Below are 20,845 nucleotides of genomic sequence, written 5' to 3'. Positions count from 1 at the left end.
TCCCCAGTGTTCAATAAAATAGGACTCTTTCAGATTGAGAGGGCTGTAAATTCCTAACATGAGTGACCATCAGTTGCCCTGCCAATTACTCCTTTTGGGCTGTAGTTCAGGCATCCCTGTTGACTGCTAATGTGGTAGTATGGCAGAGGGAGAGAGATGGTCTTTCAGGTAAGTAGGTCCTAGGCGATTTAGGGCTTTATAGGTCAAAACCAACACCTTACATTCTACCTGGTACCTTGTAAGTAGCAAGTGCAGATCCCAAGGAATGGTGTCATGTGCTACCAGAAAGATGTATCCTATAACAAACAAGCTGCTAAATTCTGTACCAGCTACTATTTCTGGATTGATTTTAAATGTAGGCCAACGTACAGCACATTGCAGTAGTCTAATCTGGAGTAGACAAAGTTGTAGATGGTAGTTGCAAAGTCTGAATCAGAAAGAAACTGATGCAACCTTCTGACTGTATGTAGATGGAAAAAGCCAGTCTAGCCAATATACCTGCTCTTCTAGTAGTAGCAACAGCAGCAGTAGAGCTGAAAGAAAGTGAACAGATAACAAGCAGCGGACAGTTGGGTACAGAAGGAGAAAAGAGGAGGACAAAAGAAAGGTGAACCTGAGAATGTTTGGTTGTTGCTCTCAGGCACTCCCAAGAGACCCTTCTAAAGACAGAGGGGAGAAGAAAATCCCCTAACAATTTTTTTAAAGAAATTGAGGGAAATTAAGCAAAATCATAATATACTCTTTAAAAGGTGCTTTATCAGAACACTACCTCACTTTTAACAAGCTTTTGAGATTAAACAGAGCTCTTCTTCGGGTCCCCTGTTTCTTGTGGTTTCTTTCACCAATAGAAGTTGGTCCAATAAAAGATATTACCTCACCCACCTTATGTTTCTAATATCTTGGGACCAACACAGCTACAACATCACTTTAATTAGTCATTCTCAAAAAATTCAAATTAAGAATTTCCTTTTAGTTCCATTCCTTCTGTTAAACCAATACTTGATGATCAAATTTTGCATGTTGTCCCATTACGTAAGAACATAAGAATGGCCATACTGGGTCAGACCAAAGTTCAATCTAGCCCAGGATCCTGTCTTCCGACAGTGACAAATGCCAGGTAGCCGAGAGGGGATGAACAGAACAGGTAATCATCAAGTGATCTATTCCCTGTCACCCATTCCCAGCTATCCTGCCTAATAGCCATTGATGGACCTATCCTCCATGAATTTATCTAGTTCTTTTTTGAGCCCTGTTATAGTTTTGGCCTTCACAACATCCTCTGGCAAAGAGTTCCACAGGTTGACTGTGCGTCGTGTGAAGAAATACTTCCTTTTGTTTGTTTAAACCTGCTGCTTATTAATTTCATTTGGTGACCCCTAGTTTTTCTGTTATGAGGAGTAAATAGCACTTCCTTATTTACTTTCTCCACACCTGTCATGATTTTATAGACCTCTGTCATATCCCCCCTTAGTCGTCTCTTTTCCAACCCGAAACGTCCCAATTTTATTAATCTTTCCTCATATGGAAGCTGTGCCATACCCCTGATCATTTTTGTTGCCCTTTTCTGAACCTTTTCCAATTCCAATATATCTTTTTTGAAATGGGGCGACCACATCTGCATGCAATATTCAAGATGTGGGCATACCATGGATTTATATAGAGGCAATATGGTATTTTCTGGCTTATTATCTATCCTTTTCTTCATGATTCCCAACATTCTGCTAGCTTTTTTGACTGCCACTGAACATTGAGTGGGTGTTTCAGAGAACTAACAATGATGCCAAGATCTCTCGAGTGGTAATAGCTAATTTAGACCCCATCATTTTATATGTATAGTTGGGATTATGTTTTCCAATGTGCATTATTTTGCATGTATCAACATTAAATTTCATCTGCCATTTTGTTGCCCAGTCACCCAGTTTTGTGAGCTCCCTTTGTAGCTTTTCTCAGTCTGCTTTGGACTTAACTGTCTTGAGTAGTTTTAGATCATCTGCAAATGTGGCCACCTCACTGTTTACCCCTTTTTTCCAGATTATTTATGAATATGTTGAATAGGACTATTCCCAGTACAGATCCCTGGGGGACACCATTATTAACCTTTCTCCATCCTGAAAACGGACCATTTATTCCTACCCTTTGTTTCCTATCTGTTAGCTAGTTGCCAGTCCATGAAAGGACCTTCCCTCTTATCCCATGACAGCTTACTTTGCTTAAGAGCCTTTGGTGAGGGACCTTGTCAAAGGCTTTCTGAAAATCTAAGTACACTATATCCACCTTTGTCCACATGTGTGTTGACCCCCTCAAAGAATTCTAGTAGATTGTTCAGGCATGATTTCCCTTTTCAAAAACCATGTTGACTCTTCTCCAACAAATTATGTTCATCTATGTGTCTGACAATTCTGTTCTTTACTGTAGTTTCAAACAGTTTGCCTGGTACTGAAGTCAGACTTCCTGGCCTGTAAATGCCGGGATCACCTCTGGAGCCCTTTTTAAAAATTGGCATCACATTAGCTATCCTCCAGTCATTTGGTACAGAAGGTGATTTAAATGATAGGTTACAAACCACAGTTAGTAGTTCTGCAGTTTCACATTTGAGTTCCTTCAGAACTCTTGGGTGATATACCATTTGGTCCTGGTGGCTTATTGCTGTTTAATTTATCAATTTGTTCCAAAACGTCCTCTAATGATACCTCAATCTTGGACAGTTCCTCAGATTTTGTCACCTAAAAAGAATGGCTCAGGTTTGGGAATCTCCCTCACATCTTCAGCTGTGAAGACTGAAACAAAAAATTCATTTAGTTTCTCCACAATGGCCTTATCATCCTTGAGCGCTCCTTTAATATCTCGATCATTCAGTTGCCCCTCTGGTTGTTTAGCAAGCTTTCTGCTTCTGATGTACTTAATTTTTTTTTTTTTTTTTTTTTTTTTTTTGCTATTACTTTTTCAGGTCTTTGGCTAGGTGTTCTTCAAATTCTTTTTTGGTCTTCTTAATTATATTTTTATACTTCATTTGCCAGAATTTATGCTCCTTTTTATTTTCCTCACTAGGATTTAACTTCCACTTTTTAAAGGATACCTTTTTGCTTCTCACTGCTTCTTTTACTTTGTTATTTAGCCACAGTGGTGCTTTTTTGGTTCTCTTACTATGTTTTTTAATATGGTTAAGTTGAGCCTCTATTATGGTGTCTTTAAAAGGTTTCCATGCAGCTTGCAGGGATTTCATTTTTGGCACTGTCGCTTTTAATTTCTGTTTAACTAATTTCCTCATTTTTGTGTAGTTCCCCTTTCTGAAATGAAATGCTACTGTGTTGGGCTGCTGTGATGTTTTCCCTGTCACAGGGATGTTTAATTATATTATGGTCACTATTACCAAGCGGTCCAGCTATATTCACCTCTTGGACCAGATCCTGTGCTCCACTTGGACTAAAACAAGAATTGCCTCTCCTCTCTGGTGGGTTCCAGGACTAGCTGCTCCAAGAAGCAGTCATTTAAGGTGTCAAGAAACTTTATCTCTGCATCCCGTCCTGAGGTGACATGTACCCAGTCAACATGGGGATAGCTGAAATCCCCCATTATTACTGAGTTTTTTATTTTTATAGCCTCTCTAATCTCCATGAGCATTTCACAGTTACTATCACCATCCTGGTCAGGTGGTCGGTAGTATATCCCTACTGCTATATTCTTATTATTCAAGCATGGAAATACTATCCATAGAGATTCTATGGTACAGTTTGATTCATTTACAGTTTTTACTTCATTTGACTCTATGCTTTCTTTCACGTATAATGCCACTCCCCTACCAGCCTGACCTGTTCTGTCCTTCTGATATATTTTTTTACCCTGGTATTACTGTATCCCATTGATTATCCTCATTCCACGAAGTTTCTGTGATGCCTATGATATCAATATCCTCATTTAATACGAGACACTCTAGTTCATCCATCTTATTATTTAGACTTCTATCATTTGTATATAAGCACTTGTCACTTTTTATCTGTCTGTCATTACTGATGCAAATTTCCCATTGATGCAAAAATTGGTACTACTATAAATTTTTTTCCCTCTTTGGGCTCTCTTATGCTATCACATGCTTACTTCAAAGTATTTAGTTACTATGGGCATACATAATATAAATTACAGAAGTTCTAAAAATTATCTATCCATTTGATGCAAGGTGTTTTTCCTCTTAACGTGAGAAATAAAAATTAGTCATTTTATTTTTTTTCATCTTCTCTAGAAAAAACAAAAAAATATTCTGCGGATAGGAATTCAGAGCCTTGGTTCAGTGTTGTGGGGAGATGACGTTTGTTGCGCTGATAATCCGGAAGATATTCATAGCCTCACAAAGTTTCTGTATGTTCTCCGTGGTCTCCTCAGAATGTCTTTGTCAGCCTGCATAATCACAGTGCCAGCCCATCTTATCCAGGTAGGAATATTATAATTGCTTCTTTCCATAATTTGTTGTACATGGTTTAGTATGCGCAAAAAAAGTTAATGAGTTAGTGGACACTTAATGAGCAAAATGGATTGAAGTGTCATGAATGATTTTGAAAACTGCATCCTGTTGCAGTTGTTTTGCATCAGTAGCAATTGATTTCTAGATGAAATTTTACCTCATGTATTATATTTTCCTCTGACATACAGTAGGGTCTTCAACATTATTTAGATGCTGAATTTATCTTTCAGTAATTACTAGCAAATAAAAGTAATTCATAAACTTTTTGAGTGAGCCAAGAGAATAAAACCAATTTAAGACATTCCAAATAGGCATCCTTCAGCTTAGCATCTTGTGTTTTAAAGATAGATTTAAAATAATGTTACCGCATTTCTTCTGTGCTTTTGTGATGTAGCAATACATTGCATTATCTAGAAACACCTGAATATTGTAATGGCTTAGATACAGGTATAGCTGTCATATGACTTTGATATGTATAAAATAAAATACGCAGAACTTATAGAACAGAGGTGGGCAAACTCTTTGGCCTGAGGGCCACATCGGGGTTCCAAAACTGTATAGAGGGCGGGGTAGGGAAGGCTGTGCCTCCCCAAACAGCCTGGCCTCTTCCCCCTCCCACTTCCCGCCCCCTGACTGCCCCCCTCACAACCCCCCCACCCATCCAACCCGCCCTGCTCCTTGTCCCCTGACCACCACCTCCCGGGACTCCCCGCCCCTAACCACACCCCACCCCCTGACAGGCCCCCCGGGACTTCCACGCCTATCCAACCCTCCCCCCCCCCCCCGGCCACGTTCCCCATCCCTAGACCGCGCCCGAACCCCCACCCCATCCAACTGTCCCCTGACTACCCCCCGGGACCCCCTGCCCCTTATCCAACCCCCCCACTCCCCGCCCCCTTACCATGCCGCTCAAAGCAGAATGTCTGGCAGCCATGCCACCTGGCCAGAGCCAGCCATGCCGCCGTGCTGCCGAGCAGGAGCTCGCAGCCCCGCCGCCCAGAGTGCAGGTGGCACGGTGAGCTGAGGCTGCAGGGGAGGGGGAACAGCATGGGAAGGGCCGGGGGGCTAGCCTCCCTGGCCGGGAGCTCAAGGGCTGGGCATGACGGTCCCACGGGCTGGATGTGGCCCCCCGCCATAGTTTGCCCACCCCTGTTATAGAAGGTCCAATTCTGCTAGGCAAAGTGCTGCATTCCCACTGATTTCAAAAGGCAGTAAAACTAGAACTGGGAGATCTGGGTTTGCTCCCTAATTCTGCCATAAATTTCCAACGTGATCACAAGAAAGTCAGTTAATCTGTCTCTGAGTAATTTTCCCAGCTGTAAAATGGGAGCGGTAATAATAAGTATACTAAGAAGTATACTAAGTCTTAATTTATTTTCTGGAACAATAGTTTTTAGTAAAAGGACAAATGTGAAAACCACCTTCTGTAAAAAGTGCTGCAGCTCATAAAAGAAAAAACAGCATTCACAGTGAATAGAGTTATGCATAAATTTGATAGGACCCTGGTTAACAAACATTGAATGTTTAAATATATGCCTCTCATGTCAACATTGCAATTTTCAAAGCTGATGAGTGCCCGCAATTCCTGTTAATTGGTGTTACAGGCACTCAGTGCTCCTGAAAATCACAACCATTCCTATTTTTCACATGTTGCCAGTGTGACTGGAGATGTATCAACACTCCTCTGGTGTATGCCTTCAGTTTCAGATTTCCTCTTTCCTAACTCTCAGTATTACAAAATAAAAATATTTTTAATATTAGGTGACACTATATCTGAGGAAAAAGCACTGTAACAATACTTCTCAAACAGGTGGTAGAATCCCTGATCCAGCTAGAGGCTATAGAACCTGTGCTTCCTCAACATGGAGGGAGAGGTTTTTATTCTGGATGTTTCCTTGTTCCCAAAAAAGAAGGGAAGCTGGAGACCCATCCTGGATCTCAGACAACTGCATGTCTTCATATGCTATTGAAGATTCAGGATGACCATCCTGACCTCTAAAATCCCTTTGCTAAATAAAGGCAACCAGTTTGCAGTTCTTGATTTGAAAAATGCCTATTTCCATATAGACATTCATCCAACACACAAGATATTCCTGTGCTTCATGGTGGGCCTGGATCATTATCAGTACAAAGTTCTTCCCTTCAGTCTCTTGACAACTCCCAGAATTTTCACAGAGGTGTTGTCCGTGATAGCAGCACACTATGCCACCAGAGCAACCCTGTATTTCCTTACCTAGATGACTGTCTGCTCACTGGTTTATCATACCAAAAGGTACAATCAGTGGTCCTTTCTATATAACTTGATACTAAACTAGGAGGAGTGGTAGATACGCTGGAGGGCAGGGATAGGATACAGAGGGACCTAGACAAATTGGAGGATTGGGCCAAAAGAAATCTGATGAGGTTCAATAAGGATAAGTGCAGGGTCCTGCACTTAGGACGGAAGAACCCAATGCACCGCTACAGACTAGGGACCGAATGGCTAGGCAGCAGTTCTGCGGAAAAGGACCTAGGGGTGACAGTGGACGAGAAGCTGGATATGAGTCAGCAGTGTGCCCTTGTTGCCAAGAAGGCCAATGGCATTTTGGGATGTATAAGTAGGGGCATAGCGAGCAGATCGAGGGACGTGATCGTCCCCCTCTATTCGACATCGGTGAGGCCTCATCTGGGGTACTGTGTCCAGTTGTGGGCCCCACACTAAAAGATGTGGATAAATTGGAGAGAGTCCAGCGAAGGGCAACAAAAATGATTAGGGGTCTGGAACACATGACTTACGAGGAGAGATTGAGGGAACTGGGATTGTTTAGTCTGCAGAAGAGAAGAATGAGGGGGGATTTGATAGCTGCTTTCAACTACCTGAGAGGTGGTTCCAGAGAGGATGGTTCTAGACTATTCTCAGTGGTAGAAGAGGACAGGACAAGGAGTAATGGTCTCAAGTTGCAATGGGGGAGGTTTAGGTTGGATATTAGGAAAAACTTTTTCACTAGGAGGGTGGTGAAACACTGGAATGCGTTACCTAGGGAGGTGGTAGAATCTCCTTCCTTAGAAGTTTTTAAGGTCAGGCTTGACAAAGCCCTGGCTGGGATGATTTAATTGGGGATTGGTCCTGCTTTGAGCAGGGGGTTGGACTAGATGACCTCCTGAGGTCCCTTCCAACCCTGATATTCTATGATTCCTTCAATCCTTAGGACTTCAAGTAAACCTAGAAAAGTCCACTTTTGTTGCAACACAACCTCTCTATTGGGCTGAGGAGTACATCTGGATGATTATGTGGCTCAAGGTTCATGATCCCAACAGGAGTCAAATTTACACATTTAATCTCCTCAAATGCCAGTAGTACAAAATGCCTACAAAAAGCCTGCCTCTGTGCACAGCATGTTTAGATCATGTTGGACAATGTGACCACTGTATACTACATAAAAAGAGAGCTTTAAGCTCTGGAATTGGTATGTCCAAAATCAGATTACCACAGTGTCAATCTGATGGACCATCCTATGAGTCAGACCTGGTATGCTAGAGAACAGCTGCTTATGAGTTTGCAGCACAGTCAAAATTTCTGCCCTTTCAGTTTGTGTTAACTCTTTATATACCTCAGTGTTCTCTAGTGATGTGTCACCATGGCATTCAGCTATCAAATTGATGAGATTTATTGTCTCAGAATCCTCCTCAGCACAACATGTTCATAATGGCTTCTGCATTGTGATAGACTTTAAATCTATTAGCATGCAGAATCTGTGAAGCAACCTTGCTGTGGGGTCTTTATGTTGCAAGGGACCTTATTAATCCTTTCCACAATCTCAGAAGGTCCCTCTATGAGTTTTGCATTTTGTACCTTTTTACAGTGAGTAACATCACCAAGACCCCCCTCTAACAAGCATTCACAAGCATTGTGGCCATACTATGCCTTCTGTGTAGCATGGCTTTTAGTTGAACTACTTCCATCATGTCCCTTAACTCCTTTCTGAACTGCTGTACATGTTTAGTCACTGGTTCCCCCTCTGCTTCAGAGCCATCCTCCCAAGAATCCCTAGTGAGATCCTGATGACCTGTGACCTTTCTCCCATACAGAAGATTAAATGGGGCAAAGCCTGTGGACTCTTGGGGTGCCTCCCTACAAGCAAATAACATAGGGGGTAGCATTTCATTCCAGTTACTTTCCCTTGTGTTTACATTCATTCCCAGCATAGACTTTATACTTCTGTTGAACCTTTCAACTAATCCATTTTTTTCTGGGTGCTATGGGGCAGATCTCAGCTGTTGTACCCCACATATTCACTATAATTCACTAAATAACTGGGACATGAAATTTGACCCCCAACATGATACAGTATCCTTTGGGAAAACTACTCGGCTGAATATAGAGAGCAAAGCTTTAGCTGTTATGTCAGCCTCTATTAGACAGAGCAACTGCCTCTGGGTATCTAGTGGCGAAGTCCACTGCTACCAAAATATATTTCTTTCCCCTCTGGGTTGGCCGGGGCATAGGGCCAACAATATCCACAGCCAGCCTAAAAAATACCTCCCATTACAGGTAAGCAGTGTAGGGGAGCCTTGTGGAGCCCTCTTGTGCTTCAGGCATAAGTTACAAAATCTACAGTGGTCTGTGACCTCAGTCTGAATATTTGGTCAATAAAAATTCTTCTTTAACTTCTCATATGTCCTCTCTGAAATCTGAGTGACCTGCACTAGGGCAGTCATGGACTGACAACATTAACTTCCCATGATGGGAGGCACAATCAGTTGTTTATAAGCTTCCCCAGGACTTTTGTTATTCCCCAAAGGGGTCTCTCTATAGTGTTCCCTCTTCTGCAAAAAACCTTCCCGTTTTCCTTAGATGGGGTCCCACTGAGGATGATTTCCCATATGCTTTCTAGGGAGGGGCGTGCTCTCTTTTCTGCTATAAATTCTTGGCTTCTGCCAGCACAAAGAGTTGTCTGAGGTACATAAGGTGACAGCCCCTCCCCCCCCGCTTTCCCACCCCACATGCTCCTAGAGACACGCTGCCATTTTCTGCTGAGCGGGAGCTGGAAATGTCGTCTCCCCACCTCAGCTGCTATACCATTGAGCTATATTCCGTATTACTACAAGTTGTTATATTTTCAGCTTTGGACACAGACTGTATATCATTACCAACCAACACATCTGCTGGAATGGTATCCAATATCCTAACATTTAAAATATCTTTTAAACCTTCCCATTCCAATTGTATTTTAGCTAAAGGCACAGTGGTTTCAAATTGTCTCAATGTAAGGAGTTTTATGTCTTAGTCTCCTACCCCACACATTCTCCCTACATTCTCCCTGTTCATCCAGACTCTCTCCTGCTTCCCTCTATGATCTCCTGTATATACATGCATGCCACATTCCCTAGCACATTTTCACCCTCTTACCTTCCCTGTCACCCCTATACCATATTTAGCTGCTCCTGGCAGTGCTCTTTTCTGAATCCTGACAGCATTTGGTGACACACTCTTCCTTAAGGGCAGTTTGGATTCATTCATTTGTTGGGAAGATTGGAGGTAATGACCATCTTTACTAAACTTCTTGCTGCACAGGGGGTAGAGAAATAGCAGCCATCTTAACTGTGGGAAGCATGTGGCCTCAGTCCCACTAAAAACAATGGGACAGTATAGCCATTTTTAAACTGTTTCTTCTGTTTTGATCCTGTGATTATGTTGGTGTGAGCATGTGTGTGTGTATAGGCATGCTTGGGCTAGTACCTAAGGCCATTCCACAAAAGTGACTACATGTTGCTCCAAAGAAATAATTTGCTTGCCATTCACTTGACACCCTGAGTCTGTGGATGTATCTGCTCCTCCATCACAGTGTGTCAGTAGAGTTGAGTTCTCCCTAGCCAACAGAAGGGATGGTAAGGGAATGGATCCGTGTGTCCCTTTGCTGTTTCTCCTGACATGACTTCCTCAGCATTGGCGCAGGTCCTTTTTCTGCTCTCCCTCCTCTCTAAATTGAACATCAGGTCTGGCATATGAGCAGTTATGACTGGTAATTCCTTAGACAGTTCTTGAAATTAGAACTGATGGGACAAGGGCCCCAAAGTCTTCTGCAAAGACTGCTTCTGCCCAAGTGTCCTGGATCTTCCTCCTAATGAGTAAATGAGGTGAAGAAATGTAGGAGTTGAAAACAGCGAGGAGGAGTGGCAGAAGATAATGAGGGCCTTATGATGCAAAGGTTGGTGTTTTATAGCAGACCATATTAGGAAAAAGAGAATGCATAGAGAAATTTGGAACCTGATGTGAGCGTGAGACAGTGATGAGGTGCATAGAAAGAACAGTGAAATGCTGGTGAATGAGTGGGACATGGATTTGACTAGAGGACCTGACCTGGAAAGTGAAGAAGAGAACTGGCAGAATTGAGATATATACTGTAAATTGGGCCAGAAAGTTGGTACTTGGGTTCAGGGCAGGGGATGAATTGTTAAATCTTAATTGCATGAAATATGTCGGTATACTGTGAAGCTAGGTGTGTGAGGGAAGAGTTTACTTAGGAGAGTTTTGTTGGGGGAATCAGAAAAGTGTGCCTGGGAGTCTTTGAGCAGCATGAGGTGACAAGAAATGTCTCTGGAGCAGGTTTATAAAAAACAGGATCTCCTCCTTTTCCCCCCCAAAACATATCTGGGAAGTTGAGATTGCTGTCATATGCCATAGGATTTCATGTGTTTCAATTAATCTGGCCACTATATGCCTGGGGGGGAAGGGGAGGGCAACGGGGCAACATATGCTGGGTAAGGTGGAGGGAGCTGATCCTAAGGCACATTCCCTCAGTCAGCACACTCAGTTTAGGCAGCTCAGGTTAACTAGTGGCTCCTTCAGTTTAACAGAGTCTTCAAAAATGTACCAAAACTGGGATAAAACACTGTTTTTTCTAAATTTGAAAGAGATATCAGCACTGGTCAGTGAAGTGTGTCGTGCTGAACACCCCCAGACCTATGTACTTGCAGGATCAGGAACTGAGGTATTTATTATTTTCTCTTCATGTTTACATACAGTGGAGTAAAATCTGCCTTGATTTACACCCATGCAAGGACAGAATTTTGCTCTAGTATATTTACTTTCTGTTGTACTTGTCCTTTCTAGCAGATTATGTCAGTAAAGCAGCCAATCAGCTTTCTATTTTTAGTTCTTAACATTCTTTCAGGCTTGTACATTGATGATTAGCTGTTCTCACAGTTTTGGCTTACTTCCTATGTTTAATATCATTGTAGGCAAGCAACACATAGTTAAGGAAATTGTAAAGAAAAAATAGTGAGGTTAATTCAGAACTGATGTTAAAATGTGACTTTTCAAACTAACATTGCGAAGGGCAACTAAAAAGTTTGGATCTAATATGTAGTGTATGCACTTCAGATAAATTTACTTGTTAGGACTAGTGATGAGTTCTGTTGTGCAATTCCATAATCCGTAAAATCCACCTGCCTAATTGAATTATGTAGTTAAGATTGAAATAAAATCTCTTATACATTAGTATTCTGTAACTTTGCTGTCCAATTTAACATGTCTACTCCACAATAAAAGCTCAAGTATTCTGGAAAAAACCCCAGAAACTTTAGTCTTTTTGCAGTATCTGCTCCCATAGATTGCATTGAACAGTTGTGAAAATGGTTAAACTTAATGCATCCTCTTTTAAGCACTAGAGTGAACTGTCATTAGGAGGAGCAAAGCTGCTGAAGGTTCCTTATATCCCACATTACTCAGTTCCCAGAGCCCTGCTGTGTAGTTGTTCCACTCTCCAAGAAGCCTGTTAAAGAGCCCCCGAGAGCATGTGTACAGCCCTCCATGTTAATAGTTAATTGGTGAGGATGGCAAGATGAGAGGACAGCTGAACATGTGGTCTCTCAGGCTCAAGCAGTAGGCAGACCTTTAGTTATAATAACAGCAGCTGTTCACAGTCTCACAACTCGACTACTCGCAATGCCATTGCTGGTGTTTCTTAGTGGATTAAAAAGTAAAGTACGGTGTTTTGTTTTGTTTTTAAAAAAAATGAAAACATGTACTTCAAGTGTGTTTCTATACACCTGTTAAATTTGATTTTACCAAGAATATATAATTATATTTAGCTTATGGTTTTTTTGGTCAAATCTAAAAGTCAAAACACTATATAATGCACGTTTTTCATAAAGTGTGTTAAACGCTACAGAATTATTCACTTTGCTGCTATTCCATTTCTATCAGATTTTGACTAAATTATCTTTTGTCTGCTAAATAGTTTGATAGCTGATTCTGAAAGGGAAATTGCATTTATATATGTAATTTACATGGGGGTACATTTTAAATGATAAATAAGTTTCAAGCTACAATAGAATCTTATTTCTGTTTCCATGCTGTGACCATAACGAAAATAACCCCCCATTGATCGGTTTTAAATTTTAACAAGTTTCTTCTTAGAAATATAGGAATTTTAAAGCAGATCACATTAGTGGTCTGTCTGTTCTAACTATCCTGTCTCAGACAATGGCCTGTACCAGGGCTCCAAACAAAGGTGCAAAAAAACCTATAGTTGACAACTTATTGAATAACATTTCAGTGGGGAAAGCTTCTTCACAATCTCACCAGTTGGTGGTTAGTTTATACCTTAAAGCATGAGGTTTCTGTTGTTTATATTTTAAAAATAATTCTACCTAATGTTACTATGGAAGTTCTTATTCTTATAAATGTTTAGTTATTTTTTTAATCCTTCTAAGTGCTTGGCGTCAATGATATACTGTGGCAATGAGTTCTACAAGTGAATTATGTTTAGTGTATTTGTTCAGTATTTAAATTTGTTGCCTTTCCATTTAATTGAATATCCCCTTGTTCTTGAATTGTGAGCCAGTGAATAGGACCATTCAATTTACTTTCTCTGTATGTTATCCATTATTTTGTATGTCTCCCTCATGTTACCTCCTATTAATCTACTTTTTAAACAGTCCCAGTCTTCTTAAGTCACTCTTCATGCCTTTTGATTTATATAGCTTCCATTATTAACCAGTTGTTTAGACGTTCTAACAATGTTTTTGGCTCTTTTAACCACCACTGGACAGTGAACAGTGATTTTCATTGAACTATCCACAATAATACGCAGTTTTTTCCTCAGTGATTTAGAACCCAGCGATATATATGAGTAGTTCAGGCTACTCCTTCAAGTATTCATTACCTTGTATTTATCAACTTTGAATTTCATCTGCCGTTATATGATTTTCATTCACCTAGGTTTGATAGGTCCTTCTGAAGTTTCGCAGTCTTCTCTACTCCTAAGTAACCAAAAGGCTGCCTGTTGATGGCAGAGTCACTTAAAAGTTCCAAACTTTTTCTGGCATGTGCAACATTATTTTCAAGGAATCACAATTTTTGAAGATTTTTTTTTCAGAATTATTTGGTAAAATTATAATCCACCATAGAACATAGTTATCTGTAATAGTGTTTACAGTTGCAGAGATTTCTAGTGGAAAACTGTGTGCTTGACAAAAAAAGACATTTCTCGCTTCATATTTCTTGACTGAATAATGTAGGAGTACATTATGTTGGCAGAGGAATTTCAGAAATGACACTAAAAATGTACCCAGTTTATTTGCATGATGTGTGACAAGTTTTACTTGATTGATATTTTGTACTGATTGAAAGCACTCTTATCTGAAACAGTCTGTCAGGTAATAAATATTGATATTCTTATGAATTATGATTTATATAGTTATGGATGGTTACTTCTGAAGTCTTTCCATCGCTGCTTGAAAATGCACTGTGCCTGTGAAATGCAGTTGCATATTTAAGAAGGGAGAATGTCAATTTTTAAAATAACTGATGATCAAGTGGACTGCTTTTCAAGCTTTCCAAATTTGAGAAATTACATAAAAATGAGTGAGGTATTTTATTATGTTGTATTTTGATAATTTGTTCATTGTAGAGTACAATCATAGCAAAAGTATTTATGCAGTAGCATATAATACAAAGGACTCTAATGCTACAGTGATGGGCACTGTTGGAAGCCCTAAGGGGTAAAGTAGATAGATAGAAACTAAAAAGTCGGCCCGTTAATTTTTTTTCAAAAATTACTAGAAATTATGTAATTAGTTACCTTGTCATACTTTGTTGCAAATCCAATGTCAAGTTTTTCCCCAAAATATTAGTTACAGCCGCTTTTTATACATTTGTGGCAAGTTCCATGTCAGTCAAGTGCACAAGCAAACTTTTGAATATGTGATGATCAGATAAATTATGATGATATCAATTTGTTCCTTGAAAGAATCTCAGTTCTTTCATTACAGATGTCCCTTCTTTTAAATATGAAGCTACCTCATTGGAAAGAACTGCCACCAACCGTATTAGTCAGCATATACCAGGGGAAATTAACTGACTAATGAAAAGTATGAATAAGCCTTGTTATAGTACTCCTCTTGAGAGAGTCTAATGAGGTTCTATGTAGTGTGGTATTTTCTTTATTTCATCTGATACATTTAAAAATTAATCTCCTACAATATTAATGTGCTGGTGCTTTGAATTCACTGAAGTGAATACATGTTACAGTATGTTTCAGTGTAGAAAAAAATCAGAAACAAACCTTTTCACATCCATAGGCTTTTGTGTCCATGCTGAGTATTTTAGCAGCTAAACTCTATAAATCAAGCAAGAGAGTGCTTTAGAACCTGCTATTACTACTACTAATATAAGATTATGAGATGTGAAGTCCTACAGCTTGAGACTGTCTGTGTGAAATCTTTATTCTTAAAACAAGATCTAAGAATGATTCCATGCTGTAGAACTAACATATTTTGTGAGTTTACAAGTATAAAATGTTGAATAACATGAAGACGTGCCCATTATGTAGAAATTTGTGCCACAACCATCAGTCATACAACTTTTATACCTCAGCTTAACAACCTTTTAACGATCTTCAAAATGGAAAGTATGAGAATTGTAAGTTTGTTACATTTTATTGTGTTGATTTAATATTGAATACACAATCACATGTAGAAAATATTCTAAAGTAACAACCATACAGAGAAGTGTATAGTATCACGGATTTATGATGCAGATATGCTAGGTTGATAATCATCCTTGTTCTAAACCATTTTCAGGTACACAGATATTCTTCTGGATACTATTTTTTTCTACATATATAAAAGCTTATTAAAAATTAAGGTCAAATAGAGGCTTGAAGAAAATATATAATTTAAAATTAAATCATGTTGCTGTAAATAGTTTTGTTTTCAAATAATATGTGTTTGTTACATTCACTTGTTAAGTTACAGAAGAAATTGTAGCATTTTGTACTTTCATACAATCAGTATAAAGTGGCTACCAGACTATATACTGTTTTTTCCATCTGGTAGCCACTTTATATGGATCCTATTCTGGCTATTTGGATCATAGATACCATATATACTTGACTTATTTTTGCTTTCTTCATAACTATATATTTATTGCGGCTTAAGTGGCTCATATATACTATAACCAAAGACTGTCACACAACATATGGAAATAGACGTGTGCATATACATTATATTATATTGCTTACGTCTTGTTTCAGACTTTTTTCCCTTCAGAAGTTTGTGTACCTATTTATGGCAAAAGATAATCTCACTCCTCACCATCACAATTCTGACCATCTTCTGTATGCAATGTGTGTATGCACCTTTGTATATAGAAAAGTGGGTACGATTTGGTTTTCTAAAATAAAACTATAAACAAATCATAAAACTAAAACAAATGATTAAATGCAGCATAGTAACATTTCACTTTATGTATCCATCTACTCTGAAAATAATTTTAAAGATTGGACAGCTTTTAAAAAAAAATTGAAACAAGATTTAGGCCTAAAGTTTTCAAATGCAGCATAGATCTAAATAGTTAAATGTCCCATCACAGTATGGAGATAGTCATCTGTTCCAGCATATGGAATCTTTTGGCTGCTGGACTAAGTAGTTAATATAATGCCCAGTGTCCAGGCGTGGACACAACTGTCATGAAGCAGAAGGGAGGGGGCTTATTTTTGAGCCCATTTGGACAGTGATAAGCAAAAACGAGGAAAGGAAACTTAAAAAAAATCAGGATGTATTATCTGCTTTTAGCAAATAATTTTGTTAGGTCCTGTTTATATTTTTCTAAAGTGATGTTAGCTTTTTACATAAATAGTATGATAGGCTTTTGTAATAAGGCCAGGCAAATGTTGTTTTAAATCTTTTTTGTGTGTTGTCTGTCAGTATAAATGACAACAATTTGTGTTAGCCTACTTTCTATTTAAATTGTTGTACATGTATTTTCTGTGAAGAATGGCATTCTAAAATGTGCAATAGTTTGTTACAGTGACATTTTATATATGAACTGTTGATGTTGTTTTAAAAGCTGAAGTTTCTAGATCAGCTCTCAATTTACATCTTTCTGTTTTAGACCTGCTCTATTAATTACATGATAATTGTAATATAAAGGAATGCTACATCTTTAATGATGTTTTTGTGCCCTATGTAGTTAAGCTTTAATGCTAGGGGAAAAAAGATTAAATTAGCCTTGTAACCTCTTTCTCTTCCAGACTGATGATGGAAAATAAAAGCTCTTAGCCACAAAATGTAACACTTAGAATTAATATTTAATTAGACCAGCAAATTGTACACTGTGGCTGAAAGCTTCCAAAGAGTTGTTAGTGCCACAATTGACCTACAAGTTTAATAATAACTCACTTCTAGAAGCAAGTGCCAGTTCAGCATAGTGGAACCACTGTAAGACAGTCCTGTGAGATTAAAATCAGCAAACCAAATGGCAGGCGAGGATTCCTGGGATGGAGCCTTCTGGAAACCTGGGAGCTGGAGTAGCTTTTCAGCCAGGATTCAGATGAGAACAGTGGGCGAAAAAGCTGATCCCTCCTGTTCTGGGAGATTCTGATTGTAGGCCAGATTTCTGGAACAGATTTTTAATAAAATGTTCTTACTGCAACTATTAAAATACATTGCAAATCAAGTAAAGAATACATTTTATGTATATTTTAGGAAGTTTTAGTGTAAAAAGCTCTAAAAACTTCCTGTTCAATGATATATAACGCACATGAACTCTGATATTAAATTATCAGATATGTTAGTGCTAGAACTATGCTGTTTTGGTGTGACATATGCAATTCTGTATGTCTGTATGGTAGACTGTTTCTTTTTATGTTATCTCATTACTGTATAATGATGAGCAAGTACAGAATACAGATATACAATCATAATATTATGAAGTGTGCAAATTAAACATGAAATACACATTGCTTTTTAAAAAACAGAATCAGTATTTTTATAAAGGTAAATAGAATATTATCATCTTCTGTGCTGAGTGCAGTTAAAATATAATATCAGTAATGGTATCTTGATAACCATGTGAGTCCTTACGTTATAACAAATTATTCTAGTAAAATAGGGCACCATGAGTTCAAAAATGTGCAAACGCACAGCAACAGACTGAGGAAGGAACATTGTGCATTATTTATTGGCTATATCCTAAATAATTAAAGAAACGCTAGTCATTAGTTAAAAATTAAAGCAGGTGAGGGCCTTGCCAGCAGAGGGAGCAGTCATGTCTTCATCAGCTTCCAATCATTTTCCCACCTACCTCAGCTTTTTTCCCAGCAGTCTCCCATCTGGACCTAGTTTTGCCAGCCTGCTCCTGATGACAGCCTATAATTTTATACTCAATAAGGGATTAGTGTAAAATTATTTTAAACTTTATTATTTTTAACCTGCCACTTGATTACAAAAAGAGCTCCATGCTCTGTTTGAGATTTATGTATTAGTAATTATTTATGTAGGCAAGAACTGTGCTTTGACTATCTGTGAATTACATACATTCCATTTAAGGATCATTTAAGGATCTGATGTTGCAGAAAATCCAGCCGTTTCTAAATTGGTAAACATACCACAGTGAATTTTTTCAGTCAAAATGAGAACAAAAGATGCATTTTTTTGGGTCATCATCCTTTTAATCCTGTTTCTATAATGAACAATTCCCAACAAGAATATTAAAGATTTCCTTAAGTCACGCAGTTTGAAATACATGCTGTTCAGCAATTTTGTTATGATTTTCAAATACAGAATGAAAAAACAGATTCAAAATGTGGTTGTTAGATGAGCCGAGTTAAAATTTTGCATGCATATTTTATAGCTTGCTATGAACAACTTCTAGCATAGGATTCTTGTTTTTAAAAAATCTGTTCAAAGTCGCAGTGTCAATATTACATTTTCCAGACAATTAGCAAAATATAAATAACATACAGTCGTTTCCATCAAATGCCTTTCTATAGTATAGATGAACAATTGCACTACTTAAATTTACTGTATGTGAAATATATTCAGTGTAGAGACAGAGTTTAGAAGATAGCATATTATTAGCATACTAAAACTGTGTAATAGGAAATCTACTGAAGTTATGCAATCATCGACTTCATCAGCACTCCATGCAGGTGCAGGGGGCTGCTCACGCAGAGCTTATTGCATGTTCAGAGCCATAGTTTATAAATGGGGGCAAAAATTTGTTCTCTCTCTGAAGAGAACTAATGAGTTCTGTGCATTGTGCTTAATAGGAAGTTGCATAGTCTAGCACATAGGGCACCAGACATGGAATCAAGAAACCCAAGTTCTGTTCCCAGCACTCCCATTGACTGGCTCCATGGCTTTGACAAGTCACTTGACTTCTTTCTACTTGTTTACTTATCTGTAAAATTAGGCTTCTGGTGCTAACCTGCCTTTGTAAAGCACTTTAAGATCAGCGGATGAAAAGTCTTATGTAAATAGATTTTATATGCTGAAATAGTAACTTTATTTGTCTTGTTGAGCGCCCTATCATACGAATGTACTGTACAGATAGATCCCTGTATTTCACCAATAGCTTTTGGCACATGAAATAAGAAGGAAAAAGAAAACCAAAGCTGAAACCAGTCAGTTTGAGCTCAAAGTGTGTATATGTTTCTATGCCATGTATGTAAGGCAAACAAGAAAGTCACTCGCCTTTCATAGCAGCTGTAAAGTTGTGATCAGTGGAACTGTTTTGAATAGTGAACTGGCTAACTAACAAGGATTCTCTATGCCCAGTACCAGAGTAGGGTTTTCCCGTCTTTCAGAGCTTTCATCTTGACATTGAAGAGATCAGCTACTACTGGTTTAGTCTCATTAGTCCTGCTGAAGTAGAACCAGAGTGTAAGGGAGAAAGCATACTAATACTACCTTCTCAAACCAAGTTTGGATCAGTCCCTCAGGAAATTATAAAGCTATTGGGTGACGTCAATGCCATTACATACCAAATGAATTCCTGTCTCTCCTGATTGGTGAAAATCTTTGAAGGATGTCTGGATCTGTTACTGATAATATCAAAGCTAGTTAATGATCCCTTGACAGAGGGCAATGTATTTGTAACTCTTAAATAGGTTCAAGAACGATCCCAGAAATTGTCATCTATTCTTAAACTTCTCTTTCCTGCATAGGATTATTGAGAAGGCGGTGATGGTAAAACTCTAAGAGTGACTTCCACCTATATAGTTCACACTGGTTTTAAGGGATAGTGATGGTTAGCTCTTCCTCTTCCCCAAGTGTTCTCAGCTGCAGAATCGTGAAGTGATATCCTGAATTTTTGTTGCCTTTCTTACTCAAAATCTATGTAAGACTACTGGGTGAGAGACTCATGCTCTACAAACTCAAGTGCCATCAATATATAGATGTCCCCTGGTTCTACACGTCTTGCAGGTCTGGACTTCTTCTGTAGTTCCTTTCATTGTGTGATGATTGGATGAAGGGAAACTACTAGACTATTCATTACTTCTGAATGCCCAGAGAGCAGCAGAAGCTATAAATGCCTCTATTATCTTCAGCTGGACTTTTGATTGACCATTTTTCCTGAAATGCAAGCTTACTGAAAGTGATACATGCCATTGTCATCTCCAGAATGGACTACTGTACTATATGTAGGGCTGACCCTAAAGGACCTTGAAAGTTGCAGTTGGCACAGTATGCAGAAGCTTGCCAAATGAGCAAGATTCAGGAACAGGAACACATCTGTTCTCCTTACACTATGTGTGCTCCACACTCTGAGACAGATGCCAATTCAATTCTGTTTCTGTTTCAAGGTCTTTATATTTTATAGTTGAGGCTGTGTTAGGATCTTAAGTGGATAAGGCCCTAATAGCTCAGTGATTGCTTTTTTTTTTAGCTCCTCTCCTTGCCACATCTGCTTGTGTTGAGGTGGAACTCTGGAATATAGACAAGGTTTGAAGGTTTTGGTGCAAGTTCTATGATTATGGAACTCCCACTAGAGATAGGGCTAGGCCCTAAATTTCACCACCTTTTAAAGCAAGTTGTAAAACTCAACTGCTAATGTGGATGTTTCCCAAAATAACTTAGTCAGATATGCCTGACACACTTCTGCTGGAAATTAATCACCAG

At 38.9% G+C, this 20,845-nt stretch overlaps 1 protein-coding gene across 13 annotated transcripts in view; it reads left to right on the top strand.

Annotated features, from left to right (window-relative positions):
• Positions 1-20,845, top strand: part of ELP4 (elongator acetyltransferase complex subunit 4) — a 259,781-nt gene that overhangs the window by 89,951 nt on the left and 148,985 nt on the right. For 12 of the 13 annotated variants that reach the window (XM_007067905.4, XM_037899906.2, XM_043549335.1 and 9 more), the window contains one exon: positions 4,238-4,426. The exons of the other annotated variant lie outside the window; for it this stretch is intronic. In XM_007067905.4, the coding sequence (XP_007067967.1) occupies positions 4,238-4,426 (189 nt within the window). The remainder of the gene's footprint in view (positions 1-4,237; positions 4,427-20,845) is intronic. 13 annotated transcript variants of the gene reach the window in all.

The sequence above is a fragment of the Chelonia mydas genome, chromosome 6, assembly GCF_015237465.2.
Source record: "Chelonia mydas isolate rCheMyd1 chromosome 6, rCheMyd1.pri.v2, whole genome shotgun sequence".
Classification (NCBI taxonomy): domain Eukaryota; kingdom Metazoa; phylum Chordata; order Testudines; family Cheloniidae; genus Chelonia; species Chelonia mydas.
Note: the sequence above shows the minus strand (reverse complement) of the source record. Positions and strands in the feature narration are given on the sequence as shown.